We start from the raw sequence: 23922 nt of genomic DNA on the forward strand, positions 1-23922 counted from the left end.
CAAAAATTCAATATGCAAATAGAGTACAAACGATCGAAACGTTTAAATCTGACTATTCACAAAGGGGAAGCTTATAACTGGCTTTAAATAAACAAGTAAATTTCAGTTCCAGAGGGGTTCACAAGAAACAACACCGTACTTAGCAGTCACGCGAGTTCGAACCACGGTCACCCAAACCACATGTACTTATGTTCGAGCCCGTCACCACCAAATACGAAGGATGCGGAAAGGTCAGGGAATGACCACCGCATATCCCGGAGCAATATGGCCTTAGTTTCTAATGCTCCTAATAACCAAATAACAAACAAACATGTACTTATATACTCTCGTGCCTGACCCCTCGGCTATGCGGCTTTTAGTAGCAACTGACTACAATGACATTATGCAAAATGCACGTATTATGCACCAAACAGTCAGAACATTTCTGGCAAATATCACGAAGTGAATAGTCAGTTTTCAAGACGAAAACTTGGATTATTATTATTGTCATATAGAAACCTAAAATAGCATATTTTTTACTTTAATTTACGGATAAGCAAATAAATTTTTTTCTCGTCCCTTAGATTTTTATTTTATCGTATTTTTTTCACTTTTTATTTATGAGCGCATAAAATTTTTATCACTAATTTTGTATAACATAACAATCTTGTTAAGCGACTTAATTACGTAAGAATTTTAAAATCCCCACTGGGTTCAACTGTGATTGTAACTAATGGTAGCAAATACATATTGTATTGATTGTTAATAAATTGTTAAGTACAGCTTTTTTTCTCATATGGTAGGATCATGAAAATTAATATATTTCCTCATAAATGCTTTTATATAGTTGTCTTCTAAGTAGGGTCAAGATAAAGAATAATTTGCAAGAAATTTCTTGGCTATCCCTATTTCTTGATGTCCGATGAGGCTGCACTGTGCAATATTGTGAAGAGTGTGAACAACAGTGTTTTTTTAACTGTGATATTCACATTTCACATGACAAGACGATCGGTTGTCATTTTGTTGGCATTTCGACGAGTAGGCGCGCCTTTTAAAGTTATCGTTGAACTGATTTGACTGTTGGCATTAGACCTTTGGCGTTTTTATTGACTCTCATATTTAGCTAATTATTTATTTATTTAAAGAGTAGTGGAAGTTACAAGAAAGAAAAATCATCTCCTAGGAATGAGTCGAACTTTGAACTTTTTGGGGCGTAACGTCAGACCCAGTTCGGAATCCTCCAGGTTTGGTTTTTCCCCTTTTGGTGGAAGAACTTCATACTTCTGTAGTATAGAAGTAAAATATAGGAAAGTTTCTTGGATGGCAAGGAAGTCACCAGGACAGCTTCTTTTTCCTAGAAATTGAATAACATAAGAATTAGAAAAGGAGAAAACTTTGCAACCATAAAAAACATATAATAAATAAATAATAAAAATACATCTATAATAATACGTATCCTCGGCCATGTAACACTGACTGAAAAATATCTTATAAAGATGCTTAAATAAATGCTGTCACGGTCTTAAAATGCATCGGCTAAACTTCCCCAGTAACTTTTTTTTTTTTTTTTTTGACTACTTTTTTGTACTTCTCTTCAGTTAAAATTTGTCTAATTTGACTGATGCCAAATTTAGGTAATTTATAGTTATCCCTTATATAAAGCAAAATACATTAACTGGCCTGAAAATTAGAAACCCTTTGTAATTCGTATCAACAGATATTTAAACAATGAATACGCAAATTCAGTTGACACATAGTATGATCACAAGCTCACTGGCATCAAGTAAATATTGCATACTTTCCTGGGGCTTCTAAGTCGATCCGGTCACGAGGAAGCCAGGTGATATTTCCCATTTTCAAAATGAACATTTAGCAGGAGCTACAACTGACAAAACAACGCAATTCATTACTGGTCGAAAGCATCAATCTCACATGTATACAATCGGTGGAAGACGAAAGTAGAATGCAACTCTAAAAAGGAAGAAATGCAGCATAAAGTCGGTACTTCAAGATCGAGATCGCAAGAATATAAAGAGAATTGTGCGTCAGAATAGGATGACTGAAAAATTCAATTAAGGCAATGAAAAGGCTCATTTCAAAACGAACTATGCGGCGGGAGTTGAATCCAGGATCTGGTAATCATGTGCCTTTACGAAAGATTCGGCTGCAGCCGCCAACTCCAAGATTGGACTGGAGAACAGCGGGAAAATTCATGTGGCCCTGAATCTCGATTTACACTTTTTTTTGCATCAATGGTACTGTGGCGCTGGTGGCACCAGCTGTATGCTAGCTAAATTAGTGCGCTAATAAAGTTAATTAATGAAGACGGTTTTAGGGAGTGTTATTCAAAAAGAAGTTCCATTTTAGATAAAATAAGTATTGGCGAGTGATAGATTAAGATTTGGGACCTAAGGGTGGTTTCATTTTCCGACTATGAACGTTTTTCAAAATGGCTACCATATACAGTACAGTACTATTATTTTTGAATATAGGAAATTTCAAGGTCGATAAATTTTTAAGGAACTATGATCAGTCACTAGGACTTCTTAACAGAACAGTTGTGCTACTCAATAGTTTTGCTGTAGAAGTTTTCAGGATACCAAATTGTATTTAAAAATACTCACTTGTTGCTGAATTATTATTTTTTGTAAATTTCAAGGTCACAGTAATTCTAATGAGTCAGCTATTTGGATTTATCCATGAGATAAAGAACTACAGCAGTGCCACCTGCTTGTTCAGTGGTGGGCGACTAATTGGTTGGTTGTGTTAGGTTTAATGGCGCATGGTGGTGACTAGTAAATCGGCATAAATTGCGTAAAATTGTTAATTTACATCTTTAAAATAGATAAGAGTGGAAGGGTTATTTGAAATTGGGAAGAAGGGGATATGGAATATCAAGACATACAAGTTAAAGTTGTAGTTTTGGATATACATGGATAGAACAGCGACATCACGAGGAAGCTTCACTATTGAATAAGAGCTACTACATCTATATGGCTGCGACAGGTTTGGCAGATCGGCAGCTTAAATTTATTGCCTTCAACAGAAAAAGAAGCCTCAAAGCTAATTAGCCTAGACGTGGTAGTATCTGCAACCAACAAGATCAGCTTATGACGACTTAAACTAGCCACACTCAGTATTATGACATTGTCAAGAAACATTGAGGAGTGTGTGGACATCTTAAAGGACAGAAAAATTAGCATAATTGAATTGAGTTAATCAAAATGGAAAGGAAACGGTTCTAGAGAGTTACGAAGAGGCTATTGCCTATATTTGGTCTGGGGGAGATGTAGCGAGGAAGGATGTAGTCATCATTATAGATTATATGATTAAGGAAAGATTACTGGAGGCGAATAATATCAGCGACAGACTCATGTCAATTAAACTGCAAATGAATGACAGCGAAACATTGAAGGTAGTACAATACTACGCACCCCAAACCGGCTGAGAAGAAATCAAGAACCTGGAGTTTGAGGACAAACTCGAAAAGAACATCACAGGTGCAGATATAGTTAGTGGAGAAACAAGGAGTAGAATACGTTATGGGTCCGCATGGTTGGGGACCTAGGAATGATGATGATGGTGAACAGGCTGTTGGATTTCTGTTTACGGAACAGCTTGGTCATAGGAAACACCTGATTCAAGAAGATGAAGAGTCACAAAGTGACAAGATACGGTTGGAACGATCAACAGGAATCCCTCCTCGACTATATACTCGTGGATAAAAAGCGCCACAGACTAGTGGACGCCAAGTCATTCCTAGTATCTCCTTGGTTAGTGATCACAGGTTAGTTGTTGGAATTTTAAGATTCCCTAAATTGAAGAGGATCAAAATAACAAGAGAGAAAACTAAGGGTGTGGAAGTTGAAAGAAGAGGAAAAAGGGGCGATGTTCAGAGAAGAGTTCAGGAAGGTTGTACCTAAGACAGCAGTGAATAGCCTGGAATCAGAATGGAAAGCAAAGACTGTATAGTAGAACTGACAGAAAAGATTTGTGGAAGGACAAGAATAGAGGGAGATGAAAAGAATCTCCGTGGTGGGGTAGGACGAGAGAGACTGTGAAAATCAAGAATAATGCATTCGGAACCTACGTCCAGAATAGAAATGATGAGAATAAAGAGAGATATCAAACCGTGAAGACAGAGGCTAAGAGGATAGTTATACGAGGATAGAGGCTACGAGGAGAGAAGACTGTGGTTGGAAGAATGGAGTGAAACTCTACGACAAGATATCGACTGTAATAAAATGATGTATGGTATGGTAAGGAATAGAAGAGATGGTTAACAGAGCGAATGAGAACCTAATAACCAAGGATGAAGAGATAAGAGAAACATGGAAGTATTTTGAAATTCTGTTGAACGTGAAGGACAGTCAGCAAAAGAGACAAAGGCAGGTTGATCAAAGGAGAGGGGATGTAAGGTAAGATACGGAGTTGTTATTGTTGTTATTTGGTTTTTAGGAGCATTAGCAACTAAGGTCATATTGCTCCAAGGATATGCGGTGATCATTCCCTGACCTTTCCACATCCTCCGTATTTGGTGGTGAAGGGCTCAAACCCCGGTCTAATGAAGAAGCGTGTGTTACGCACTGCCGCTCCTGCCTACGGAGGCGCACAAGAAGATACGGAGAGAGAGCAGACAGATCTGACATGGAATGAAGTAGTGCAGACATGAAAATACAGGTAAGTCTGCTGGTATGGATGAGATAAAGGAGCGATGCTGAAGGCTACAGGTGAGGCAGGGATAGCGCGGATATACAGGATGTTCCGTAAGATCTGGGATGAGAGATATATGCCGGAGGACTGGAAAGAAGGCTTGATCATCCCGTTGTACAAGAAGGGGAACAGGAAAAAGTGTTCCAATTATAGAGACATCACCCTGACATTACATGTGGGTAAGCTGTATGAGAGAGTGTTAGAGCGGAACATAAGAGGAACAATTGAAAACAGGATGGAGGAGGAACAGTATGGCTTTAGGCTTGGCAGATCGACGGTGGATCTAATTTTCTGCATCAGGCAACTGATGGAAAAGTGTTATGAACATAAAGAATTATGGATGGCATATAAAGAAAGCGTTTGATGCTGTAAAGAGAGAGAAAGTGTGAAAGGTTTTGAGAAACTTGGGGACAGAGGAACTTCTTGTGGAGAGAATTGAGAATATGTGCACCAATACAGCGAGCAAAGTAAGAACAGTGATGGGGTTGACGGAGAGCTTCGAAATAACATCAGGTTTGAGGCAAGGAGGCGTCCTGTCACTACTACTATTCATAGCTGTCATGAATAATGTGCAATGTAGAGTGGTTGGTAGAACAACTTGGACAGGACCAGATGGAAGTCATGCTCTTCGCAGATGGCCTCTGCATATGGGGAGAGAGCAGGGAACAAGTGCAACGGCTAGTTGATTTACGGACTGGTTTTCAGTCAGGAGAAGAGTGAAGTAATGGTTCGAAAGAGGAGTGGCGAGCTTGAAGGATACATTACAATGGAAGGGAAAGAGCTAAAAATGGTTAACAACTTCAAGTATCTAGGACGCACCATCACACAGACTGGAGTGATAGATGAACAAATAAGTAGAAGGATACAAGCACGCGGGAATTTTTATAAGCAGACAAGAGATCTGATCTGGAACAGGAACATACCACTGAAGTGTAAGAAGACTATATATCAGGCCTATTACGTACTAATTCTGACGTATGCATCTGAAATTTGGATTATCAGGAAAAAGGATGAAAGTAGAATTCAGGGGGCAGAAATGAGATATGTGAGGTGCATAGCCGGAAAGACAAGACGCGACAAAATCAGGAATGATGTGATTAGGGAGAGAATTCATGTTGAATAACTCCAGGATAGGATTGAAAGATCCTGTTTGAAATGGTTGGGATATGTCAAGAGGATGAACGAGAGGCGTTTGCCAAGAAGAACGTTTGATTTACAATTAAGGGTCAAAATACCAAGAATGAGATGGCAAGACATGATACAGACCGATGTCAACAAGAGAGGAGGAAACCGGAGTGAAATCAATGACAGGAGAAGTAAATGGACAGGGCATGGTGGCAAGGCTTCATACATCGACCCGTGGAATAGCGGAACGATGACAGATGATGGTGACGAATGTTACGATGAAAGAATGGCCTTAACTGTATGAAGACATGCTCGTCAATTTTCTTTAAGACCAAATTTATGCCAAACAAGAGAAATGTACAGCGCATGTAATAGGTTTCCTTTGTTGATTAGATTATCTTTGGAAATGAGGTCTTTGTGCAAGTGGTTGTCTTACACTTATAATTAAGGTAGTAATCATACCATTATTAAATAAGAAAAACTGATGTTTGTGATTGCGTTTGAAACATTTGAAAATTTTCTTGGGCTCCCTCCTCTGTGAGGAGCTATGTAGAGATATCTTGTCTGGAAGCCATATAATTATAAATGCTCCCTTGATTTACTTGGCCTACTAAAGCATGGTGTGACGATGGTATCATCCTCGGTCTTCCACCTTCAACATCGGTTACGGTAAACTTCGGAAGATTTAGACGTCCACCGCAGAATGCGCTCAAAAATTACTATACAAAACATTTTGAATTCTGTAGCACCTTATCCAGTCTGATCCTGGCTAATACATACAGAGTGTCTTTATCCCATTTTACATCTATATCCGCAAGATTCTTCATCCTCAGCGGCCCAAATTATTCACTTCTTTTGGATGTATTTCTAAATACTCTTAAGGAGAGGTCACATACGTTAAAATGCGTAGCCGCTGAAAAAGAGGCACAAGCTTTCTCTATGCTGTCATTTTGCAATGAAAAAAATAGTTATGTGCCAACAGAAGTAATGCTGGGCAGTCATCGTGTGATGATGTTCGACTTCACTTTTCTGTTTGTCTTACTAATGGTTGCACCTATATTTTTCAAATATGAATAACAAAATGGTAAACAACTGAAACTGATGAATAAAATCTCACTGATCTGGATTTGATCTTAAAATTTAGGAAAAAGGTATAATTTTTACGATGAAACAGTATACTTATCATGGGGAAATAAATTTTTAATCCTAACAGTACAAAACACACACTACAGTCAATTTCGTGGACGCTTTATGCTGTTCTGAAAGAATCAAAAATACCTACCTAAGGAGAATGGCATGTAATAAGGACTTTTCTTCACCTTTTTACCCTCGTCATCCAAAAAACGTTTTGGATCAAATTCCAGTGGGTTACTCCAGTTGACTGGATCATGATGTACACTCCAGATATTGTTTATGACAGTTGTGTTTTTGGGAATTCTGTAATTGCCCAATGTGGCATCTTCGAATGTACTGGAAGACAATGAATGTCATCTTTAATTGATAACGTGGTAATATGCAGAATAGAATTAAGGAAGAAAGCAAGAAAGGTACACTGTCGTCCCTATGTTTAAATACATATATCTATACCTTGCAGAGAAATGAAAAGGTTCATTAGTATGATCTTGTTTCTCTCATATAGAAAGAATTTAACCCTCAACGAGTTGACCCGGTACAGTATCATTTCCAAACAAATCTCGCCTCCCAAAATAACGCCTTGATTGCTGCCCTTCCGTTATGTGATATGGCGGCATTGTAGTTGGAATAGTTGTCAGGACTACAATATAGTCCTTTAAATAAATACTAATTGTTTTAAAAGACGAGGATAATTGTTCGGATGTGGTGCAGTACCAGGGAAACTGGTTGAAAATAGCTTATTGAAAGAATATGTTGAAAAGCGCTTTTTCCCTTTTGTGGTGTTTTACAGAAAGATGGGATGACAATGTTCAATCTATTCTAAAAACCTTCGTAGTATTAATTTCGCCAGCGGTTTGCCTATCTGAAATTTATTACCGTATAAATAAATTAGGAACATCACCAGTGACAATTTAATGCAAAAGCGTCTTTAATATAAGCATTCTGCTTTTAATACCTCCCCACCTAAAGAATGTCAGCTGTTTTTCTGGTGAAGTGAGTGCCTGTTTATTAGGCTGGAAAGATCGTAAGAGAAACAGATAACTCTATATTTTCATGCGTACAGCTGCTCTTGTAAAAGAATCTCGTTACGAAATCGTAGCAATAGTTAAGAAAACCTGGGTCAAGAATACCAGTTATCCTCGTCTCTGAAACAACACAAATACATTTGGGATATGGAATGTCATTACTTTATCGCAAGATGAGCTTGTTAAGCTGAAACCACATTTTCCACCTTTTTAATGACACGGTCGCCCACCTAAAAAAGAAAGTCCGGTGCATAGTACATGTGGATATGGTCTTGCTGTTCCTACATTGTACTGGGTGGTTAGCTGGGTCACTGTGCTTGTTGCTGCTGTGTTACGAGACGAGACACACACGATGATCACCACGAGTGGGGTCCCAGCTGTTAACTTTGGCTGGTTGTTGAGCCAGTCACGGTAGACTAGTGGCGCCAAAGAACGGGAGCACTTAGCTATGTTGGCTACCGTCGAGATAATGGTACCTGCACGTTTTTCCACCAAAATAATTCCACGTTCAAAGTCAGAAAGATCCCGACACTGTTCCATTCTTCCTCGCAGACACGCAACAACTGATGACGAAGTGTGCAAACTACAATCTCATACCCGCCGTTCCCGATTTGGGCCTTCACCAGCGTCACAGATTAGTTCAATCATACACAATGGCGATGTTGCTAATGAAAAGCCAATTTAGTGTATCTGCAGTTGTTCTGACTTTGTGAACGTTGAATAGAAGGGCTTTAATATGCTTCTTCGCATTTTAAAATGAACGAGCTTACTGAACAGTGAATTTGCATAAAATAGGGAAAATTAACAGAAACTCACGAAATGTTAGTATCATATGAAAACTTTTCAGTGGTTCGCGAAGTCTGAAGGAGGCCCAATGTCCGTCGAAGATGATCCTAGCCTCGGCCGTCCATCGTTGTTTTCTAATTTTCTTTTTTGACTCATAGGGCATTGTTGATTATGATTCTGTCCTGCAACGCAATGCTGTTCGGAGAAAGAGCCACAGAAAAGTGAGCTTCAAGGAATTAGCGCCTGCGTCATGACAGCATTCATACGCCCTCGGCGTTTTCTATTCAAGAACTTTTTACAAAGCACTCCAATCAATGCGGTCTCCATCCGCCACTTTCCGGTGATTTTTTTTTTTTATGTTTCCTAAACTTAGTTCCTTGAAAGATCACAGATTTGCAGCGATTGGGGAAATTCAGAACGCGACACAAGAACTAAGCCAAACGATGACTGCCAGAAATGACTCCAGACGTTAACAGAAGCGGAATTTTTGGAATTGGTGTATATAAAGTGGAGACTACTTCAAAAGAGATCCATCCGAAAAGCACATAAGTTTCAGTTTCCAAATATTAGTTCAGTTACCCGAACTTTTTTTTATCTTTTTTATCACACCTCGTAATACATAATTATTTTGCGCTAATATCGCTAATTTCATTGTTTCTATGGTATTCAGATTAACTGTTTTGCATATTTCTGGAACATAGTTATACGTTCAACATGCAAGCAACCTTATGCATTTGCAACACTGTTGCGCTCTGATATTATTATTATCTTTATTTTATCCTAAGAGAGACCCGCTTACGGCTATTGACAAGGGGGGGGGGTGCACATTCAGATATACAAATATAAGTTATACATATTATTATCCACTTATAATTTATACATATCATAATACTAATACACCTTATTAATAAATTATACAAATTATATATTATCTAATTATATTATACAAAAGGTTGACATCACTAGTCCCAACTTACTTGATGTAGATAAGTGCATCAGAGCCGCCTCTTTCATTCCCTGGGTGACCTTAGAGACTTGTGACCCAGAGCTAGCTGTGAACATTCTCACAAACTGGATCAACACGGTTGCCAAATATGCTGCCTCTAAAAAAACACAATCAGTCCATATACAAGACTTTGGTGGAATTCAGAACTCAAAATGAGTTTCCAGCTGAAGCAACAGCTCCATCGCACATGGAAACAGTCGCAAAATATCAATGATCGCATCGTTTATTCAAGGGCACGGGCTCAATTTAATCGCCTGAAATCTGAGGCAATCAAATTATAGGTTAACCGAGATCTGGCTAAAGGAAAAATTCCATACAAGAAAGTGAACCTTCATTTTCCTTTGCAACTTGATCCTGAATTGTGGCTCGATTTCGTCACAAGATTTAATCGTAATCCTACGCCAAACTCAGATCTGGCCCTACTAACAGAGCCCACCCAGCAAGAAGTGTTGAACACCATTCAGATCACAAAACAACAGCTGATCGTCGCCATCAATTCTCTACCTGCCTCGTCAACCACTGGTGATGATGGAGTTCCCCAATTCATGCTCAAATGCCTAAGTCCATACATTATTCAGCCACTTTTAATTATCTTCAACCAGTTACTCTCAAACCAGATTTTCCCACAGCAATGAAAAAACTATCTCATCAAACCTTTAGCCAAAGTTCAGTCGCCATCGAAACCTAAACACTTCCGACACATCTCCAACTCCTCTAGCCTGCTGAAGCTCCTGGAGAAGACCTTACTCCCCATCCTCACCAAGCAGATCTTGCCCAGTAATCCAGCCCAAATTCACTACTCCCTTCCAAACAGATCAAGGATCACCAATCTGCTAGCCACCACGAATACTATCTTGTCAGCATTCGAGAAAAGGCACGAACTAGCTGTTACTTACTTAGACATTGAGGCTGCATTTGACGCCGTCCAAGTAAACCAACTACTCACTCTCCTGGAATGCCACTTCCGGATCACAGGGAACATATTATGCTTTCTCTCCTCTCTTCTGAACAACAGAGTTATAAAGCTTCATACAGGAGATCGCACCCTTACTAGATCCGTCACCGCAGGAGTCCCACAAGGAGGGGTCCTTTCCGGCCTTCTGTTCTCATCTATTATCTTCCCACTGGTTGCACATTCTCGATGTCTACTGAGCTATGCAGATGATATCAAGATACTCACTCCCATCATCCCTGGTCAAGACCTTGATCTGGTAAAAACGAAAATTAACAATACTCTCACTGCAGTCACATCTTACCTCTGCCAGTTTGGGCTCAAGATCAATCCTGCTAAGTCCGAATTCATGGTGTATTCATTGAAGCAAACTCCTTCTCTCCAGCCTTCGGTCGGCAACACCCTCATACCAACTGTGTCCAGCCATTGTGATCTGGGCGTTGTATTCGATTCCAAACTTCGATTCAACGCCCACATAGACATACTCCTCACACGTGCTTCAAGACTCCGGTGGATAGCAAAACAGCATCTCCTTCATATCAGAGATAAAAAGACACCCGTGAGGTACATAAGAACAATCATCTTTCCACCTTTACTCTATGCTGCTGAAATTTGGGCGTCAGCAGCACCGTCAATAAAGAAACCACTCTTTGCCACAGAATTCTGGCTCCTAAAGTGGGCCAACAGGAAGCACAACCTTTCAGCTCTGATTCGTACCACGCAGCTTGCCAACTCTCTCGGGATTCCACGGCTTCCCACCTTAGTCGACGACCAACGCCTAGTAGCAAGTCAAGATGATAACAGGCATAATTGCTACACCTTCATTCTGGGATACCTGTGGCTGGAGGATCCCCCCCCTGCTGCCCTTGGGGCCAATCCCGAGCTCTACTCGCATTCAGCACGACTCCATCTCTCGGACAGGTTCCTCCCTCAGCAGATGTTGAAGCAAACCCAGGCACTTGACGCCGACCTGAACAAATTCGCTGTTGACCGGACTTACCGGAAAAAAATTATGACTAGTAGGACTAATCAGCAATGACTGATGTGTACCTTGCATCTGTTCCTGTCTGACTGAGCTGGTGCTCTTATCTCGATGTTAAGTCAGCTCAATCAAACTTAACTCTCGTAAGGATTTCTCTCCTTTGTATCAAAATATGTTTTCATTTGTAAAATTACCTTTTTTTGTAAATAATTGTTAGATTTTCCCGGAAGTTTCGGGAGGCTGTAAAAATGTAAACCCCTGGCTTTTTGGCCGTGAAGGGCATTAAAGATTCTCTCTCTCTCTCTCTCTCTCTCTCTCTCTCACACACATCATTACCTTATTTTTACATGACAGGCAGATAGAGAGCATACGCATAATCTGTAATTTTACAAGAAATAATAAAAAAAAAAAAAACTTTAAAGAATGTTCACATCTATACGACTATTTACAGCGAACTAACAAAAATAGTCCCGCCTTCACTTCACTCTTCATTTCCTGCATTCTGTTTTCATCTGTGGGTGTCATTTGCTCGCAGCATTCATAGGTGGAGTAATACATTCTGAAACACTTGAAACTTGTAGTTCTCTGTGCAAAGCTTTTCTAGGTCTACTTGGAGATCGTTGTACATCTTAATGGTGTTAGAAGGAAAAAATCGCTGAAGACTTCTCAGCTGCGTGGGCACGCTACTGAGTGGAGGAAATGGTGTCCTATTCGCCCACCTCTCGTCATGGGGGAGCCGAGTCAGCAAGTAGTCAATTTTCGGCGAGTCGAGTCTCCAGGTCAGCAGTTTTGCAAGCGTGAGAATGTTCTTTGTGACAATTATGTGAAACCACAGCGTGACAGCCAAGTTGGCATATAAAATATGCCCTTGAGATGGTAAATGGCTGCGTAGTGATCCTGTTTAACCATCTCAGCATCCAGCACTCTACACCCAGGAAAGCCTTGATGGTAGCGTCATGGGGCAGAAGACCAAATCTGAGATGCGCAGAGAGGGATGGGGATGACGCATCTTAAAATATATTGTTTAACAAGATCGGGGTTCCTGATACCTGCCAGTTAATGGCAGTGATGTGTCTCTCCCTCAGAGTGCTCGTCATTATTGCTAAGACGTGCCCAGTTATATGGAAATATTCCTTTAAGATGACATTAATAGCCGAGATAGAAATACTATCAAAAGCGGATGCGAAGACAATATCTAATCTGTCTGAAGTTAAGGATATGTTGGATTCGAAAGTCTCCATGAGATTCGTGGTGGTCGAACTTTGTGTGATCACTAAATGAAGAAATAGATTTCTCAAATATTTTTTGAAGCAAACATCCAATCGCAATAGGCCTGTGGTCTTTAGCGGATTTCGGATTGCTGTTTTTAGTAACAAGTTTAACGAAGTACGTATTCCAAATCCTCGGAAAGTGGTTTTTACTTAAGATTTTGTGGAAAATGAAGGAGAAGGTCTATGATGTATGTATACGCGGCTGATCTTAATCATGAAGAGTGGGAATTTACCAGGCCCAATTGTGGCTTTATTCCGGAGGCTATTAACTGCGGCTTTAACGTCATCTCTAATGATATTGATTTCAGACAGTTCTGTCTTCAGATAACACTCTTGGGTCTTTTTAAATTTGTAAATAACTCTTACAATTTCATTTACTCCAGAGGAGTTCCAAAAGTGACTTGGGTCCATTCTGAGAAGATGTGCTCTGTTATATCCCTACGTCTTTTCTTATTGGATATCCTGCTTCCTTTTTTTTTTTTTTTTTTTTTAATGTGATCGATCCATGTCATAATGGGCTTGACGTTTCAACCGAATGAACTGTGCTCTAGCTTGATTATAGTGAATATAATCAGGTGGACGTTCAGTTTTTTTTTACATTTCCTGAAGAGTTTTTGCTTATTCTTGAAAGCATACGTTACTGGTGGAATAAACAAGGAATCTGCTCTATCGGAAATTTTAATGCGTTTTGATGCCCCTTCAAGAGCAATAAAGTGAAGTGCATTCAAGAGTGCGTTCTAAGGCATCGTCTATGGTGAGTTGGAAGAGATTTCGCCAGTTGAAATTCATGAGCAGTTTCAAAATTACGTCTATTTTTATATACTTGGTTGAGAAGGTAACATCAGTGTTGTTTTCCCACTTCCAGTTCTCTTTTTGTCTACACGTTTGACTCCTTAGGTTGGGTTGGATTGAGACCCTCCAGCACACGACAGCACTACGAAACAAATGGCCCTCAGTCCCCAGCGGCTTTCACTCCCCCTCTTACGGCAGCCAGAGGATCAGAGTGGAAGCAGAGGGTGCTAAGAATCTCTGGGTACGACCAGGCTGCCATGCACGGAAACTGAACTTGGCCTGTAACAATAAGATCGTCCATCGGTGAAGACAGGATATTAGAGCTGGAAAAGGAATTAGAAAATGGAATTCCATCGGTTTGGCTGAAACAAGAAGAAGAAGAAATTAATCACTTATAAGTTTATCAAGTGGAAATCTGCTGTACACCAATGGAAACAGTGAAAGGAGCGAAAGTGGAGTTGGGTTTCTGGTCCATAAAGATATAAAAAACAACATTTTGGAATTCAAAAGTACATCACCAAGGGTGTCAAGACTAATACTCAAGATTTCTAAGAGGTACGAGCTAAAGGTTATAATGATTTATGCACCAACATCGAGCCATGATGAAAAGAGGTTGAAGAAATGTACGCCGAAATTGAGTCTTCTAGATGAGCAGAAAATCCACTACACCATCATTATGGGGGACTTCAATGCTAAGGTTGGAAAAAGACAACACAGTACAGAAAGGGGAAATATAGGAAATTTTGGAATTGGTGAAAGAAATGAAAGAGGTGAACGACTTGTGGAATTTGCAGAATCTCAAGGATTGTCAGTAATGAACACTTTTTTTTAAGAACATGGTGAACAGAAAGTGGACATGGAAGAGTCCAAATGGATTAACAACTAATGAAATCGACTTCATCCTCACTAACAGAAGATATATTGTGAATGATGTTACCGTCCTAAATAAGGTACATCTTACCATTCTCAGAGAATGGTAAGATGTACACTTGATATAGATGTAGGAAAGGAAAAAACTCACTCGAGTAAATAATACAAAAGTCTTTGAGATAAAAGAAGAGGAGAAAAAGCAGTATGTAGTGGAACTTAAGAACAAGTTTGAGCTTCTGCAGACTGCTCAGGACCAAGATATCGACGAGGAATATTACAACTTTATGAAAGTGATAAAGCCCAAGAAATCTATAGGTAAAAAGAAATCCAAAGAAGAAAAATTTGTCAAGCGAAACACTTGTTATGATGAACCGAAGACGGCAAATGAAGAGCAAGAAAAACACTGATAGGGAGAAAATCGAGTGTACTGAGTTATGCAAAGCCATTAAGAAAGCGACTCAGAGAGGAGATAAGAAGATTTAACACAAGAAAAGTAGAACAAGAATTAAGGGAAAACAAAGAACTTAAATCAGCAGCCATGAGCAGTAATACAGAAAGACAAATGATACTGATACTGAAGAATAGCGATGGTGTACTTATAAATAGCAGAGAAGGCATAATTCAAATAGTGGAAAGCTACTATAGAAAATTATACAAGGCGCGAGGGAATGATACCAGCAGTGGGGAAGATGGATGGCAAATTAGTAACACATACAATATACCCGATATTCTTCCTGATTAGGTAGAATATGATTTGAATAAAATGAAGAACCAGAAAGCTCTGGGGGAATGATGAAGTTACTGTACAGTTGTTAAAACTGGGAGGAAGAGACATGACACAAAAACAGGCAAGACTCTTCACAAAATGCATTAGAAAAGGTGTGATGCCTAAGGAGTGGAATAATGCAATCACGGTTTTGCCGCATAAGAAAGGAGATAAATCAGAAATTGGAAATTATAGACCAATTAGCTTGTTATACCGCATCTACAAGTTGTTCACAAGGATCATTACTAACAGATTAGAAAGGATACTTGATGAGAATCAACCGAAAGAGCAAGCTGGCTTTAGGACAGGATTCTCAACTATGGATCACTTTCACATAATATCACAGCTAATGGAGAAAGCAAATGAATATAAAACACCATTATGCCTGGCATTTGTGGATTATGAAAAAGCATTTGACTCACACATAAGGCACTGTTTAAGGCACTGGAAAGACGAGGCATAGATACCCCATATATTACGATTTTGAAATAAATATATGAGAACGCTACCTCCTTTATTAGAGAGACAAAGAGGCGAAGGTAAAGAAAGCCTGCACGAGAAGCACGCAAAAGTTCGATTAAATTTACAGGTAAAAGTACTTTGCCGTAACGGCATTTGTATCGTTGCTCGCTCAGTAAACATACAGTGGGTGTTATCGGTCCGGAGTAGAAATTGAACCCCACGGGAAATTAAAACCCTCCCGAAGTGGAGGGGGTAACCTGAATTTTTTTTTTTATTTAGAATCACTGGTGGACTAGTGGATAAATTGTTTATTAAGGGGAGAAAAAAAAAAAAAGGCAAAGGAAGCCCACACGAGAAGCATGGCAAACTACGAAAATGTTTACCCGTGAAACTACGTTACGAACATTTTTTACGACACCAGAACTTCCAGAATGACTCTTTTCGTGATTCAATTAGTTAATTCAATGAGTGATTCTAAAGAAAAAAGGTCAGGTTACCCCCCCCCCCCCCATACACTTCGGGAGGTTTTCAAGCTTCCGTGGGATTCAACTTCTACTCCAGACCGATAACACCCACCGTCTGTTTACCGAGCGGGCAAAATGCCGTTACGGCAAAGTACTTTTACCGGTAAATTTCATCGAACTTTTGCATACTTCTCGTGCAGGCTTTCTTTTCCTTAGCCGACAAAGACAGTAGCAAATTTTAAATTGAGAAAGGAGTTCGAAAAGGAGACACAATATCTCCAAAATTGTTTACTGCTGCCCTTGAGGAAGCTTTCAGAAGAGTAGACTGGTTGCAGAAAGGAGTCAATGTGAATGGAGAGAACCTAAACCATTTATGATTTGCAGATGACATTGTGGTCATAAGCCACGATCCCAAAGAATTAGAGGAAAATCTTAATCAGTTATGCACAGCTAGTAAGGATTTTGGACTAAAGATGAATATGGCTAAAACAAAAGTAATGATGAACAAGTATGCCACGGAAAGGGAAATAATGATTGAAGGAGCAGTAATTGAAAAGGTGGAGTCATATACTTATCTGGGACAAGTCATTAGCTGTAATAATGATAAATGGCTGGAAGTCAAGAGAAGAATAAATTTTGGATGGATAGCATTCAGGAAATATAGTCACATACTGAGGAGTAATATCCCAATTTGTCTGAAACGTAAAATAATGAACCAATGTATACTCCCCACCATGACTTATGGAAGTGAAACTTGGGCACTCACCAAAAGAATGGAAGAGAAGCTGAGAACTACACAGCGAAGAATGGAACGAATTATATTGGGAATCAGACTGTTAGATAAGAAGAGAAACACATGGATTAGGCAGCAAACTCAAGTAAAGGACATTCTTATCAAAACTAAAGAACTAAAATGGTATTGGGCGGGACACATAGCTCGAAGACATGATGACAGATGGACTAAGAAAATAACAGAATGGTACCCCAAGAGGAGCTAAAAGAAAACCTGGAAGACAGCAACGGAGATGGACAGATGAAATTCATGAGTTTGTGGGAAGTAAATGGATGGCCATTGCACAAAACAGAAGGAACTGGACAGTTGCTGGAGAGGCCTTCATCCTGCAGTGGATTTAAAATGGCTGATGATGAGAAGGTAACACAGTGTTTTTTTCCCACTTCCAGTTCTCTTTTTGTATACTCGTTTCACTTCTTAGGTTGGATTGGATTGAGAGAGGGAGGTGATCTGAAACGAAGCGAGTCGTACTGTGAGTTAATCTGATGTTTAGGATATTGTGGTATACCAGGTCAAAGTGCTGTGTCAGGGGTGTTTCAAGTTATTTCATCAAGAGGGTTTTGCATAGTATCATCTATCCAATTATTGCTACTTTTCACGTTACGGTGCCAGTAAAGTAATACCCTATCGTTTGCAATCCATTTATCTAACAGACATCTAACTATACACACCCACGCACTTCCTAAAAAATTATGAACGTTTCGAAACATGAAACTCCAATGTACATTTTATATATGCATGTTCAAAAGTTATTTTATAACAATTTGTTTACTTATTTTTATTATTTTTAACACAGTCACTTACGTTTCTACATGAATTTTGACGCGATAATAAATCCAATATATCAGAGTATGCACTAGAACATGCAATTAAGCAATCTATAAATGTGTATGTGTATACATACACACTATAAATGAGTGTAACACGCAGTACCACTCATTTCGAACCTAAGGCGGAACATAAAGGAAATACTGTATTTGTTTTCTATTTCTGCGGTAATGCAACACTGGCGTTTTGGCGATCCGGAAAAGTCAGTAGCTTTAGACAGGATGATGTGAGAAAACAGTGATAAATTAAGGTATCAAGAACGGAAATTTCTACTATTTTCCACTGTTTCATTAACAGTCCACAATTGACAAATACACTGAGATGGGTGCCTCCGTATCCAGGTGGGCAGGGTCAGCAGTGCGTAGAACAAGCTTCTTGATTAGACCGGGTTCGAGCCCACGACCACCAAATACGGAGGATGCGGAAAGGTCAGGGAATGACCACCGCTTACCCCGGAGCAATATGGCATTATTGCTAATGCTCCTAAAAAACCAAAGAACAACAACACTGAGATGTCAATGTATTGTTTGAAGAAAGGTTCTTCTTTCCCGGAAACCCCAGATGAAAAACTTCGAAGTTTCGACCGAACACAACTAACTCGTCCACCGTTGAAATAAAGATCATAAGTTCCTCGTCCGTTACACGAAACCAGTATTTTTACCACGAGAGAGCTAAAACAATTTCTTGTTCTTGGAAGATTGTCGCTTTGGGTGTGTGCGCGCGCGCGGTAGCCAAATAGTCAATTGGACAATATAGAGTTACTCACACTACGTGTTCGAACCCACGTGATAACACAAAAATACTGTAATTTGTAAAACTCCTCTTACCCTATGTGACCATCTCGGTGCATAAATGCAAAATTTATCCTCATTTACTCAAGTTACAGTACGCTAGTTCGGATGGCAAATATAGCTCCTGGGGTTTGTTGTGACTTATACACGTATTCACGTGCCGATTTGCATGTTGTGGTGGCTGAAATATCTGGAATTAATTACCGGGACAATCAAACTCCCTCTGCCTCGAATCGGCTAACCAGAGCCTAACCTCAGTCTCTGACGTGAGTCGAACCCAGACCTCTGGGAGCGAATGGAAAGTGACAAAACTAGTATATTGACCGGAATAGCGGCAAAAACAAAATCTTGATTGTACGTGCACAGACTTAATATAACACGAAGTTTTATATTCTTAACACAATAGATTTATAAACATTAAAAAGTCGTAAACTTCAGGAGTTTAACTACGATACATTTTTATAAACTTAAGTTTTTGATATTTTTATGTAATTCTGCATCCAACGTAGAATTTCATCAGTAATCCCTAAGATTCTATAACTTGAAGGATTTCACGAATAACTTACTATCGCAATCCACTTAACGGTGCTATTGTCTTCCATCGCTGCATCTCCATTAGATAGGAGTCCGTGTAAGGCATGAGAATGTGATCGTTCCAGCAGACTCTCCTTTCTCTACCAACAACGTTATCAATTTCTTCGTGTAGACTCTGTTGTACGTCAGGATAGGCCATCATGCCAAGTATTGCCCAGTCGAGAGAGACTCGTGTTGTTTCTCCTCCAGCGATAAAAAATCCTTGAATGTTTCCAACTAACATGGTTTCTGTAAAATAAATTATAATCAATTTACTTTGTAAACAAGTGCATTTATTCTAAATATAATGCATTGCGTAGGTTTTTCTTTAAATAAGTTTCAGTTTGAGACACACATTTCCTTGCAGAAAGCAAAAACTTTAGAATATACGTGGATCATACTCAGCCGAATTTAAATTTTGATCAAGGTCTTTATTTTCGCAGCTAGCGGAAAAGAACATGTTCTCTATAACCTAGCATATAATGTCATATGTCCGATCGTATTTCCCTCAGTTTGATATTTATTTTTTTTATGTAGACCGGTTATTTAATTTTTTTAAAAGCACCATTGAAATGCACTGGTCATTTCTATGATATTGAATATCGTTATAGTTTTCATTTTAATAATTCAGTGTAATAGATCGCAATCCTGGGATCGCGTTGGATATTTCAATGGAAATTCTGAATATATTCACAAAAGGTAATAAGTGGGTGACTGAAGAACACACAAAAGCACACAACGGACTTGATTTCAAAATAGCCTATATACCAGAGTATAACAGTCAGTCATATTGTAAGGACCCATCCTTACAATAATTTAATAAAGTTTTGTTAAATATTGGAAGAATTAATTGTAGTGTAAATAGTTAGTTTTCAGCTCAAATAATATGTGTTAAGAACCACTGGAATTTGGAAGTTTATTCCAGCCACGCCTAGCTCTAGTTATATCTTGTTTGTAAAGGATTCCTTAAGCGAGTAAGTAAAAGTATAATAGACCGAAACAAATCCCACTTAAGACAGGAGCATATACTCTATAGAAAGGGCACTGAGTGCGGGAGTGGCCCTCTTAAAGATTTTACGGTGCGACTCTAGCAGGTGTGGGCGAGGTAGCAATGGATGTGAATGTAAGGTCACAAAGAAGGCCTGAAACTTTCTTAGTTGACCGGAACTTACGTCTTACCTTCTAGAATGATCTCGTAATTTCCAGACCAACGGAAGTTCGGACACAAAAAGGATGAAAAAACACGCCCACGGAAATGAAAGGAGACGAATAAGAATCACGAAGGAAAGGATGTGGAAGTCAACGATTGGCCAGGAAGAAAGCGGAGGGATTTTTGAGAGAACGGAGAGAAGGGTCTGAAAAAAAGATTGATACTGGGGAGATTCGAGGAGTTTTTCTTAGGAAGGAAAGTCGTGGTCTAAGTTGGAGTCGTGGTCTAAGTCTGGGGTAGATGGAAGTTGTGATAAGAACTCTGAGTACGACTACAATAGGAAGGAATGTTCACCTGTAGACATTGAAGCAGTATGGAAGGAGAAAAGAGAAACACACTCTGAGAATTCTTTAGGCAAAGAATAATCAAATGAGCAGTCGAACGACTGGCCTACTAGGAAAGCACCTCAGTCCACGGAAGAAAAAAATGCCGACTGAAAAGGAATATAGGATCCAGATTTAAATCCAGCCGCGCAGTCTGATGTTTTCCCCGTAGGAAAACATCAGAAAGATTACCGTGATCCCGGATGGGCGCCTTCCGCATTCCAGTACACGAAGGGCAGATAGGAAAGGAATCCGAGCAGGGAGAAAAGCCCAGACAATCACGTAAGTGTTAGGAAGTTTACTGAGAATAAATGTACCTATATTAATAAGGGAAGGACTATAGGAGAATGCTATATAGTTAAGGAGGGATGTCTAAGTGATGAATATATGTATATAAGTGTAATATAATTAAGGCGTAAGTAATCTGTAATTGGAAGTGAAGTCCTATATATTAAAGTTTGATAGAAAGAAATGACCTATTAAGTAATTAAGAATTGTTACGATTGAGTAAAGGTTTTCTAACTAGTGTGAAGTTAAAGGTTGAACTTTAATTTATTATGAAAGTTGAATTATTGTGAGTATATCTGATTGGAGTAGGAGTTGATTAACAGGTGAACTATTAAGGAGTTGTGGATTAATTGATCAGAAGGGTACTATTTAATTGAGTTGATTAATGTTTACTGTTAACCTGGCTACAAGAAAATGTTTGATTGAATAAATGTACTTTCCTTACAAGTTTGAGAAAGGAACTCTTAAAGATTTTGTTAGCCAGTTCATTGACTGGTAGTTTGTTGTTCCATTATACAGACTGTTTAGGAGTAGAGTGAGACGGATTGTGTGAGGTGAATACTACGCCCTGTCGAAGCCCATGTAAAAACATGAAGAGACACCATGTTATAATATATAAGAATGTGTATTAGAATTGGATAATTGTTGGTGAAATGATTTATTTGATATCACGATATATACACATTTAAACGTTAGTAACATAACAAGTCTCCAACTAAATATTGTATTCAGTTAAATGTTATTGCAAGTTTTCTTATATATGATATGTCAATAAACAATGTTATATTCTACATTCATGTGTGTGTGTCTGTCATTCCGAAACTCAGCCAGTCCAGTGGAAGAATACCTAATATATTTGGGGTCCCCTTGAGTCTGGGATTTTCTGTAATCAAAACAAGTCAGGTGTCAAAGTGGGAGGGGGTTTATAAGGGGATATATAAATATAATAAATAAATAAATATAAATTAAAATACAAAAAAAAAAAAAAATACAATAATAAAAAATCATCATTTACCATCCCCACAATATGTCATCGTTCCGCTATTCCACGGGTAGACGTATGAAACCTCGCCACCAAGCCCCTATCCGTGTACTTCTCTCTGTCGTTGATTTCATTCCAGTTTTCTCCTCTCTCTTAATGACATTGGTCTTTATCGTGTCTTGCCACTTTGGTCTTTTGTCCCTTAATTGTAAATCAAACATTCTTCTTGGCAAACGCCTCTCGTTCATCCTCTTTACATGTCCAAACCATTTCAAATAGGACCTTTCAATCCTATTCTGGAGTTTTTCAACCTGAATTCTCTCCCTAATCACATCATTCCTGATTTTGTCGCATCTTATCTTTCCGGCTATGCTCTTCACAAATCTCATTTCTGCACCCTGCATTCATCCTTTTTCCTTCTAGTGTATAAGTTTCAGATGTATATGCCAGAATTGGTACGTAATAGCTTCAAACAGGCCTATGGGGCTGGGAAATTCCATACTGCAATAATTAAAGACAAACACCAGCCAAGGAATTAAAAATTTTTACTATGAAAATAATGTGATACACTAAATTAAAAGCGATAAAACCTGAAGCTTTCGGAGACTGCTGTCTCCTTCTTCAACAGTATACTTACTGCAATGATACATCCTTAAGTAGCAGCCCCATGGCACTCATGCACGTGGCCCATCAGACACATGGTCGGCATTCCCCCACGCGCGCATCGGAAACGGAAGTGGCTCAGGAGCATGTCAAACAGAACCGGTCATCCCGTCTGAGGACAACCGCCTCTAACAGGGGCTGTAAACGTGTCCCCCTATCCTTGTTAATAGTACTACGGCTGGATGAACCGATTCGCAAGCTCTCGAGCCACTTGAGTTCCCAAAATCCATGGGCACGGTCCGTAATGACCGCGTCTTCAGGGGAGATCCGATGCTGCTCCTCCCAGAAATGCTCTGCCACAGCAGACCTCGCATAATTAGCAGTCTTAGACCGTCTGGGGGAGCACATGACCGCTATTAAGACTGCTAATTATGCGAGGTCTGCTGTGGCAGAGCATTTCTGGGAGGAGCAGCATCGGATCTCCCCTGAAGACGCGGTCATTACGGACCGTGCCCATGGATTTTGGGAACTCAAGTGGCTCGAGAGCTTGCGAATCGGTTCATCCAGTCGTAATACTATTAACAGGGACAGGGGGACACGTTTACACCCCCTGTTAGAGGCGGTTGTCCTCAGACGGGATGACCTGTTCTGTTTGACACGCTCCTGAGCCACTTCCGTTTCCGATGCGCGCGTGGGGAATGCAGACCATGTGTCTGATGGGCCACGTGCACGAGTGCCATGGGGCTGCTACTTAATTATGTCATTGCAGTAATAGTATACTGTTGAAGAAGGAGACAGCAGTCTCCGAAAGCTTCAGGTTTTATCGCTTTTAATCCAGTTTATTTTAGATAATTTTATTGCTTCGGTATATTTTTAACGTTTTATCGCAGTTTATTTTATCGTAATTTATTGTAATATTTTAGTCTTCCGATAGAGTATCACATTATTTTATTATTTTCATAGTAAAAATTTTTAATTCCTTGGCTGGTGTTTGTCTTTAATTATTGCGGTATGGTACGTAATAGGTCTGATATATAGCCTTCTTACACTTCAGTGGTATGTTACTGTTCCAGATCAGATCTCTTGTCTGCCTATAGAAATTTCCGCCCGCTTGTATCTTACTTATTTCTTCGTCTATTACTCCATTCTTTGTAATGGTGCTTCTTAGATATTTGAAGTTGTTAACTACTTTTAGCTCTTTTCC

At 39.4% G+C, this 23922-nt stretch overlaps 1 protein-coding gene across 1 annotated transcript in view; it reads right to left on the reverse strand.

Moving 5' to 3' along the window:
• Positions 1-1097: 1097 nt before the first annotated feature.
• LOC150088457 (cytochrome P450 2J4-like) overlaps positions 1098-23922 on the reverse strand; it is a 78559-nt gene continuing 55734 nt past the window's right edge. The window contains exons 6-8 of the mRNA XM_090369522.1: positions 19306-19561; positions 7100-7287; positions 1098-1333 (exon numbers count right to left, since the gene is read on the reverse strand). Of these exons, the coding sequence (XP_090225648.1) occupies positions 1152-1333; positions 7100-7287; positions 19306-19561 (626 nt within the window). The 3' untranslated portion in view covers positions 1098-1151. The remainder of the gene's footprint in view (positions 1334-7099; positions 7288-19305; positions 19562-23922) is intronic.

This window comes from Mastigoproctus giganteus, chromosome 3 (assembly GCF_048544385.1).
Source record: "Mastigoproctus giganteus isolate SK-2022 chromosome 3, ASM4854438v1, whole genome shotgun sequence".
NCBI lineage: Eukaryota > Metazoa > Arthropoda > Arachnida > Uropygi > Thelyphonidae > Mastigoproctus > Mastigoproctus giganteus.